This window comes from Sander lucioperca, chromosome 17, assembly GCF_008315115.2.
Source record: "Sander lucioperca isolate FBNREF2018 chromosome 17, SLUC_FBN_1.2, whole genome shotgun sequence".
Taxonomy (NCBI): Eukaryota; Metazoa; Chordata; class Actinopteri; order Perciformes; family Percidae; genus Sander; species Sander lucioperca.
The window spans coordinates 18,492,448-18,502,447 of NC_050189.1; the positions used below are offsets into that span (position 1 = coordinate 18,492,448).

At 48.9% G+C, this 10,000-nt stretch overlaps 2 protein-coding genes across 3 annotated transcripts in view; one reads left to right on the forward strand and one right to left on the reverse strand.

Moving 5' to 3' along the window:
- Positions 1 to 10,000, reverse strand: part of LOC116064546 (zinc finger protein 239-like) — a 914,372-nt gene that overhangs the window by 278,429 nt on the left and 625,943 nt on the right. The gene's annotated exons all lie outside the window — the stretch shown is intronic.
- Positions 1 to 10,000, forward strand: part of LOC116061814 — a 23,209-nt gene that overhangs the window by 9,437 nt on the left and 3,772 nt on the right. For both annotated transcript variants that reach the window (XM_031316173.2, XM_031316174.2), the window contains exon 8: positions 864 to 1,058. In XM_031316173.2, the coding sequence (XP_031172033.2) occupies positions 864 to 1,058 (195 nt within the window). The remainder of the gene's footprint in view (positions 1 to 863; positions 1,059 to 10,000) is intronic.

The window sequence follows — 10,000 nt, forward strand, 5'->3', positions numbered from 1 at the left end:
TTCCCTGCATTTTTTTTCATTTTGCAGTTTGTTTTCCGTCGTTTTAGGCACTTTCTTTGCAGTTTTTTTTCGCAGTTTTTTTTCGGAACATGCAATCCAACCAATCAGAGATCATCTCCCATTCCCTTTAAAAGCCAGGCGCGTTTGGACCTTGGAGCATTGCTGTTATGATGGAGGATTTGCACCGTAATATTTTTATTTGTAATCTTCTGCATGTGTGTGTGCTGCTGTGCGTCCCTGTGTGTGTAACAAGCATAGTGTGTGCGTGCTGTGCACGAGCCTAGGAGCATTTTACTAATGCTCTGTTAAAATAACAATGAAATGCTGCGTTATTGACTTTAGACCAGGTTTCTGTTGGTCAATGGTGCCATCACTTCCCGCTGCCTCAAGGTAGCAATACTCCCAGAATGCACCTGAACACACCTCCCTGTAAGACCAGCACGCCCAGAATGCACCTGAACACACCTCCCTGTAAGACCAGCACGCCCAGAATGCACCTGAACACACCTCCCTGTAAGACCAGCACGCCCATGGGTGCACAGATGGGCGCAGGTGCGTTTGCTATTTAAACTATGCGGGCGCTGGGCGGGAAATTGACAACTGCGTCGGTCTTAAACTAGCAAAGACACTTACGTCGAGCTTTGCGCTGCGCTGTACCGGGTGCAAGATAGGGCCCTAAATGTTCATGAAAATTCATTCAGATTTAGCAATTTGATGATGCATCTACCTTAATTGTTAAAAAGTATGGGTATCGTATCGGTATCGGCGATACTGGTGATACTGGCCCTGTATTTACTTGGTATCGGATCGATACCAAATTTTGCAGTATCGCCCACCACTATTCTCTGTTACCTGTCCTCCAGATGTCACGTGTGCGGCTTTGAGACCGACGGGCCTGCCCTTTTCCAGAGTCACATGACAGAACACCGCCAATGGGAGCACGGCTCCTTCTCGCTGCACTGCTGCGTGTGCGACCACTCGACCAATCAGGAGGCAGAGATGAGGGCTCACGCCAACACGCACATGCACGGGAACACGGGAGCAGACGAAGAGATGAGGTGGGCTCACGCTGAATGTGTGTGTGACTTTCTTTGACGTTTGAGATAATATCGAAAGTTTTTCTCTCGAAAAATACAACTTTACCTTTTTATCTCATGTCTGTTTAACTTCAGACAGTGAGCTGGATTACCTTGACTCTTATGCCCAAGTAAAGTATTGCAGCGAGCTACGTGGAAGAAGTCAAAGAGCCAGAGATGTTGAAATCTACGGAAGTTTATTTATCTTCTACACACACTCGATACACAGAGGTCATCAATCTACCCGCAGTGTCTCAGTCACCCTAACCCAACAAATGTAAATAATAGGGCTGTCAAAATAACGCGTTAATTTCGATTAATTCATCTGAGAAAAAATAATACGCGTTACAAGAAATAACGCAGATTAATCCATTCCATATTGACGTTTGATCCGGAGCCGTTCTAGCCACCATTCGACTTTAAAATGAAGGAGGGAGACGAGAATGTGCTGCCTGGATCTTTAATTGGAACATTTACTTGTAAAAATCTTCTTCCTGAATAGGGTTGGGTACCAAAATCTGGTGCCACTGACATGTCTGTGCTTCTCTCTGATGCTCTGAAGACGATACAGGCAACACAAACACCGCTGCACGTGACGCTAATTAACACTATACTCAACAGCAGCTAACGTTAGCCTACCGCTAGCTAGTTAACACTATCCTCGACAGCAGCTAACATTAGCCTACCGCTAGCTAGTTAACACTATACTCGACAGCAGCTAACGTTAGCCTACCGCTAGCTAGTTAACACTATACTCGACAGCAGCTAACGTTAGCCTACCGCTAGCTAGTAGCTGGATTAAACACGGTTAAAATGCTGACAGATAACGCTAAACGGTGTAAAGTTTGACTGTATTTCACTGTAGAGGATTCAACACCGGTATGTAACAATCTGCAGCTGCCGACGTTGGAAAAATACAGACGGTGCGTTCAATGAAACTGGTGAACTACAGTGTCATGGTGCATTTAAAGTTATTGTTAAATGTCCTTTTCCCATCTGGTGGTTGTTTTTGTCGTTCAACAGCAATTTACTAGTGAAATAAGTTATTAGGGCCCGAGCGCCGACAGCGGCGAAGGCCCTATTGAAACTGAAGGAATTATTATTATTACACCAAATAAATTGGCTTTTTGAGGGGCTTAACATATTCAAAAACTCACCAAATTTGGCGGTCACATCAAGTCTGGTGAAAATTTACATATTTTAAGGGTTTCGGGAATAGGCGCGCAAAAATGGCTCGCTAGCGCCCCCTACAAAGTTAAAAAAATATTTTACACATATGTAGCATGTCAAGATGTACAAAAAACGTCATTGAAGCCATACCCTAAACCCAACAGGAAGTCCGCCATTTTGATTTCAAAGATCGAAATTAGTGCGATTTTGGCCATTTCCACATGTCGTACTTTAACAAACTCCTCCTAGAGTTTTCATCCGATCAACTTCAGATTTGGTCTGTGCCATCTTAAGACATTAAAGATGAAAAGTTGTTAAAAGAAAAACTTTTCGTCATAGGGCGTGGCCGTGGCGGAGCGGCCATTTTGTGCGTTTCGTCATCAAAACAGGAAGTGGGTGTAACTTGAGTGTACATTGTCCAATTGGCTCGAAACTTTTCAGGATTCATAAGAGTCCAACCCTGAGGACAAATAAAGGCCGATATTTACTTAAAGTCATAGCGCCCCCTAGTGGCAACAGGAAGTAGGCCTAAAAGTCAAGGTGCTATACTTTAACGAACTCCTCCTAGAGATTTCATCCGGTGGACTTCAAACTTGGTCTGTATCATCCCAACACCTTAAAGATGAAAAGTTATTAAAAGAAAAACTTTTCGTCAGACGGTGTGGGCGTGGCGTGGCGGCCATTTTGAGTGTTTAGCGATGAACAAAGAAGTTGTTGTAACTTGAGTGTACGTTGTCGTATCTGCCCGAAATTTCTCACGATTGACAAGGGTCCAGGCCTGAGGACACCTACAGGCCAAAATTGACTTTTGGTCATAGCGCCCCCCCGCTGGCAACAGGAAATGCGCCTTATATGACAAACATCATCCGATTTACATGAAACTTATAATGTGTGGTCTACATGTGATACTGAGCTGCCCCCTATACTTTAACCACGCCCACTTACCCAGGCCACGCCCCCTTTCATAACATTTGAACCGTTTAAGGTAGAGTCTTGTGTGAGGTGTCATTGAACTCAGCACAGAGTTCATTTTTAATTGGTGATGGTTTGACCCGCCCCCTATAATGAGAGGGCCCGTCCATCGCTGCTTGCAGCTTTAATTGTTATTGTTATACATTACTATTAAATCATTTAATTTTGACCATATGGCCTTAGCCATCAGTTCAGGCACCGTTAATTATGTATGCGATTAGGGCTGAACGATTAATTGCATTTGCGATAATATCGCGATACGTTAAAACGCGATTTCCTAATCGCAAAGGCTGCGATTTGGTCACGTGACTCGCAAGAGCAAATCAGTCTGCACTCCGCAGAGAAAGCGTCAACATAGCACGCTAACGCTACGCCGTACCTGGAGCTGATTTCTGTCATTCAAACAACTCTGAGTTGTAGTTTAAAACTTTTACAGCCATTTTAATAAAATGAAGGGTTTTATTCTGGCTTGAGTCCATACATGCAGTTAATGGATACAGACACACTGTCAGGGTTTTGGTATTTTGTGGTGTGTATTATTTTTGTAGTCGGTTTCTGTTCTGTATTGTGCTTGTTTCCTGTTTTATTTTGTAGTCTGTCTTGTCTCCCTTGTCTTGTCTAGCTTTCTTCCTGTCTTTGTTTGTTTCCCGCCTTTTTTTGATTTGTTCCACCTGTTGTGTCACCTGCCTCTCGTTCCCTCGTTACCTTGTGTATTTAGCCTCTCTGTTTTCCCTTGTCTCTCGTCGGATCATTGTTTGTGTCTGGTTTTGTTCCTGTCAGCACGTCGTAGCCTGTTCTGTTGTTTTCTGCCTGCTCCATTTTTGGACCGCCTTTGGTTTGCTCCTGTTTTTGTGTTTAATAAATCCTCGTGCTCATTACTCCTTCGCCTGCTCTCTGCATTTGGGTCCACCATCCTCGCTAACCATGACAGAATGATCCGACCAACTATGGACCCAGCAGAATTCAAACCAGTTATTCACCCACTGGACTCGGATGGAGAACTGTTGATCGAGTTTTACCGCTCCCTTCATGAAGAGGACCCCGCCTTCGCTAGGCACCTTATGGAGGTGCGTTGGCAGGCCACAGCACGGGAGTTTCGCCTCCCCGTCTCCATGCCTGTGTTTTGTCCTGAGCCTCAGCAGACCTGTGTTTCTGAGCTTGAGCTGACCTGTGTTCCTGAGCCTGAGCTGGCCTGTGTTTCTGAGCCTGAGCTAACCTGTGGACCTGAGCCTGCGCTAACCTGTGTACCTGAGCGTAAGCTGACCTGTGTACCTGAGCCTGAGCTGACCTGTGTACCTGAGCCTGAGCTGACCGGTGTTTCTGAGGCTGAACTGACGTGCAACCCTTCTGTTCCCGAGCTGACGTGCAACCCTTCTGTTCCCGGGCTGGCGTGCAGCTCTCCTGACCCTGGGTTGACGTGCAGCTCTCCTGATCCCGGGCGGACGTGCAGCTCTCCTGATCCCGGGCGGACGTGCAGCTCTCCTGACTCCGAGCTGACGGGCAGCTCTCCTGACTCCGGGCTGACGGGCAGCTCTCCTGACTCCGGGCTGACGGGCAGCTCTCCTGACTCCGGGCTGACGTGCAGCTCTCCTGACTCCGAGCTGGCGTGCAGCTCTCCTGACTCCGAGCTGGCGTGCAGCTCTCCTGACTCCGAGCTGGCGTGCAGCCCTCCTGACTCCGGGCTGACGGGCAGCTCTCCTGACTCCGAGCTGGCGTGCAGCTCTCCTGACTCCGAGCTGGCGTGCAGCTCTCCTGACTCTGAGCTGGCGTGCAGCTTTCCTGACTCCAGGCTAGCTAGCTACTTCCCTGAACCCCGGCTAGCTAGCAACTCCCCTCTTTCCCTGCTAGCTAGCAGCTCTCCTGACTCCAGGCTAGCTAGCAACTTCCCTGAACCCCGGCTAGCTAGCAACTTCCCTGAGCCACAGCTAGCTAGCAACTCCCCTTATTCCCTGCTAGCTAGCAGCTCTCCTGACTCCCGTCTAGCTAGCAACTTTCCTGAGCCCCGGCTAGCTAGCAACCTCCCTGAGCCACAGCTAGCTAGCAACTCCCCTGATTCCCTGCGAGCTAGCGTCTCCCCTGAATCCAGGTTAGCTAGCAGCCTTCCTGATCCCAGGCTAGCTAGTAGCCTTCCTGAGCCCAGGCTAGTTAGCAGCTCTTCTAAATCCAGGCTAGCTAGCAGCCTCTCTGAGCCCCGGCTAGCTAGTAGCCTTCCTAAGCCCAGGCTAGTTAGCAGCTCTTCTGAATCCAGGCTAGCTAGCAGCCTTCTTGAGCCCCGGCTAGCTAGCAGGCCCCCTAAATTCAGGCTAGCTAGCAACCCCCCTGAAACAAGGCTAGCTAGCAACCTCCCTGAGCCCCGGCTAGCTAGCAACCTTCCTAAATCCAGGCTAGCTAGCAAACCCCCTGAATCCAGGCTAGCTAGCAACTTTCTTGAGTCCCGGCTAGCTAGTAGCCTTCCTGAGCCCAGGCTAGCTAGCAGGCCCCCTAAATTCAGGCTAGCTAGCAGCCTCTCTGAGCCCCGGCTAGCTAGTAGCCTTCCTGAGCCCAGGCTAGTTAGCAGCTCTTCTGAATCCAGGCTAGCTAGCAGCCTTCTTGAGCCCCGGCTGGCTAGCAGCCCCCTTAAGCCCAAGCTAGCTAGCAGCCCTCCTGAGTCCAGGCTAGTTAGCACTCTCCCAGATCCCAGGCTTGCTAGCAGCCTTCCTAGTGTTCCCGAGTTTCCTAGTGTTCCCGAGTTTGCTAGAGTTCCCGAGTTTCCTAATGTTTCCGAGTTTCCTAGTGTCCCCAAGCTGCCCAGTTTCCCAGCACTGCGCGGCCTTCCAGAACCGCCGCTGACGTGCAGTCTTCAAGAGTCGTCGATGACCGCTCTTCAAGAATCTACGATGACCACTCTGCTAGAGTCTTCCAGTCGTCTAGAGTCTTTGATGACCGCTCTGCTAGAGTCCTCCAGTCGTCCAGAGTCTCCGATGACCGCTCTGCTAGAGTCTTCCAGTCGTCCAGAGTCTCCGATGACCGCTCTGCTAGAGTCTTCCAGTCGTCCAGACTCTTCGATGACCGCTCTGCTAGAGTCTTCCAGTCGTCCAGAGTCTTCGATGACCGCTCTGCTAGAGTCTTCCAGTCGTCCAGAGTCTTCGATGACCACTCTCCCAGAGTCCATGTCGACAGCTCTCCCAGAGTCCACGTCTACGGGCAAGCCAGAGGCCTTGCCGGTCTCCGGCGTCCAAGAGACTGCCCCTGAGACTTTGTTGGTCTCTGGAGTCCCAGAGACCTCCCTAGTGACTTTGCCTTTGTTCTGCCCCCATGAGACTTTGCCTGTGGCGGTCAGGCCGACTCCTGCCCCTCGTGTCCTGTCGGCGGTCAGGCCGACTCCTGCCCCTCGTGTCCTGTCGGCGGTCAGGCCGACTCCTGCCCCTCGTGTCCTCTCGGCGGTCAGGCCGACTCCTGCTCCCCGTGTGTTGTCGGTGGTCCGGCCGACTAATGCTCCAGTTACCCTGTCGGCGGAGTTGCCGACTCCTGACCCTGTTGTCTTGTTGTCTGTTACTGATCCTGTTACCTTGTTGGCAGACACTGACCCAGCTGACCCGTCGCCTGTCTCCAGCCCAGCTGACCCGTCGCCTGTCTCCAGCCCAGCTGACCCGTCGCCTGTCTCCAGCCCAGCTGACCCGTCGCCTGTCTCCAGCCCAGCTGCCCCTTCATCTGCTGAGCCTGTCTGGCCACCAGAGGGGATTTGCCTTCGCCGCCGGTCTTCAGAAGGAATTCGCCCTCGCAGACGGCCTCCAGAAGGATTCTGCTTTCGCTGTCGCCCTCCAGAGGGGTTTCGCCTTCGTCGCCGTCCTTCAGAGAGGCTTCGCCTTCGCTGCCGGTCTTCAGAAGGGATTCGCCCTCGCAGACGGCCTCCAGAGGGGTTTCGCCTTCGCCGCCGGCCTCCAGAAGGATTCTGCTTTCGCTGTCGCCCTCCAGAGGGGTTTCGCCTTCGTCGCCGTCCTTCAGAGGCTTCGCCTTCGCCGCCAGTCATCTTGGTGCCCTCGACATCCTGTACGGCCACCAGAGAGATTCTGCCTTCGTCGCCGGTGGCCAGAAGGGTTCTGCCTTCGTCGCAGGCCGCCTGAAGGTTTCTGCCTTCGATTCTGCTCCCAGTCCCCTGTTGCCGAGGCCTCTCTGCTCCTTGTTGCCGAGGCCTCTCTGCTCCTTGTTGCCGAGGCCTCTCTGCTCCTTGTTGCCGAGGCCTCTCTGTTCCCTGTTGCCGAGGCCTCTCTGTCCCTGTCCCGGGGCCTTCCTGTTCCCTGTCCCGAGTGGTCTCTCCATTCCCTAGCCCCACTTGACTTGTTTGCTGACCTGTTTGGCCCTCCTCCGGTCCCCCTCCGCCCTCCCTGGGTTGTCTTTTGTTCTGTTTTTGGGCCATCTGGGATCTGTCCCTTGGGGGGGGGTACTGTCAGGGTTTTGGTATTTTGTGGTGTGTATTATTTTTGTAGTCGGTTTCTGTTCTGTATTGTGCTTGTTTCCTGTTTTATTTTGTAGTCTGTCTTGTCTCCCTTGTCTTGTCTAGCTTTCTTCCTGTCTTTGTTTGTTTCCCGCCTTTTTTTGATTTGTTCCACCTGTTGTGTCACCTGCCTCTCGTTCCCTCGTTACCTTGTGTATTTAGCCTCTCTGTTTTCCCTTGTCTCTCGTCGGATCATTGTTTGTGTCTGGTTTTGTTCCTGTCAGCACGTCGTAGCCTGTTCTGTTGTTTTCTGCCTGCTCCATTTTTGGACCGCCTTTGGTTTGCTCCTGTTTTTGTGTTTAATAAATCCTCGTGCTCATTACTCCTTCGCCTGCTCTCTGCATTTGGGTCCACCATCCTCGCTAACCATGACACACACAGAACTCAAGGCTCGGTTGGCAACGATTAGCTCTGATTAGCGGTTAGCTCCGTTATAAAGATATGGAGTGAAGGAGCTGCCACTGAGAGGGGTAACAAGCAGACTGATAAATGACGTTCGGGGAGCTTTCACAGCAGCGTGGCCGCGGGGTTTCAACAGTTTTATTAGTACAGTTAATCCCACGGCAAGAACACCAGCAACATGCTAACGTAACGATAGCCTCTCTGAACAAGTGCACACGGCAGCACGCAACTTCACGAGGGGGAGGGGCTGGAGGCAGCTCCTCTGTGCACTGTAAAAAAATACACTGTTGTGTGTGTGTGTGTGTGTGTGTGTATATATAGATATATACTATATACTATATTTTTACTTATTTAACTGTCTAGTGTGTAATTGTGTGTTCATACTATAAATTATTATATTATTATTCTTTGTTGAATAATACAGAAGACAAAGAGCTTAAAAAAATAATCGAATATCGAATTGCAATATTTGGGAAAAAAATCGCAATTAGATTATTTTCAAAAATCGTTCAGCACTATATGCGATTAATTTCGATTAAATAATCACAGAGTATGTAATTAATTAGATTAAATTTTTTAATCGATTGACAGCCCTAGTAAATAAACATGAATACAAAATCAAGACTAAAACCCTGGTAACATAAATGCGTAACGAAAACACTAACAGAACATCAATTACACACTTAAAGTGATGGTTCGGAGTAATTTCACCCTAGGCTGCTTTGCACCTTGACCTCGAGCCAAACAACCCACCATGAGCTTTTTTCCCTTGTTATAACGTTGGTCGAGTTAGCGTTATCAGCTGGTTAGCTTAGTGCAGGCGCTAATGGATCCACGTTTGTATCTCGTAAATTACCCCACTAATAATGCCCAGAATGATACCAAACTTCTACAGTAGTACAAATAGTTTCTGTACTTATAAAACGAGGCATTAGAAAGTTTGTAACTACACCAGAAGTATATTTAAATAACACTTGCCTGATGGATACTCCTCTCAGCTGCTACTGTGCTGTCGCGCGACATCCCGCAAGATCACGCACAGAGCATAAAATCTATTGCCGGAAGAGACTACCAAGCAAGAAGCGAGAGATCAGCAGAATAGATCAAGAAAATGGCAGAGTCAGAGGTGAGCATCGAACACGACGATGAGGGGCTCAGTTTCGAAGGTCGCCCGTACCTATTCGTGCCTGAATCACGGACGAGGAGATACAACTAATGGAGGAGAATCGGAGAGCTAGTTAGCTAGCAACGCTAGCTACCAGCGCTAGCAGCAGAGAGTAGAAGCCATCAGGCAAGTGCTATTTAAATAAACTCCTGGTGTACTTACAAACGTTCTAATTCCTCGTTTTATGAGTACATAACCTATTTGTACTACTGTAGAAGTTTCGGGCATTATAAGTGGGGTAATTTACGAGATACACTCTTGGATCCATTAGCGCCTGCACTAAGCCATTCTGCTGATAATGCTAACTCGCCCAATGTTAGACCAAGGGAAAAAGAGCTTATGGGGGTTGTTTGGCTCGAAGTCAATGTGCAAAGGACCCTAGGGTGAAATTACTCCGAACCATCCCTTTAAACTAGGACAGGAACCGTTAATAACCTGGTCCCATGATCCTTTGCACTGCCGTGCAGAACAGTCAACACAACAGAAATTTATTTTCACCATATATATGTCAGGTATCATCCAGTAGAAACTATTTTAATTTAATAGCTGTTAATTTATTTGATCTGCTGCACTTTGGATCAATAGACTGAGAATAAATATATGAATCACGATTTTTTAGCTTAGAACTGATATCACGATTCTCTGCCACGATTTCTATTCTCACGAAGTGTAATGTTTACTGCACACATGAACCATGACAAAACAAAACTAATTGGCAGTACCAAACATTGATTTTTTTTG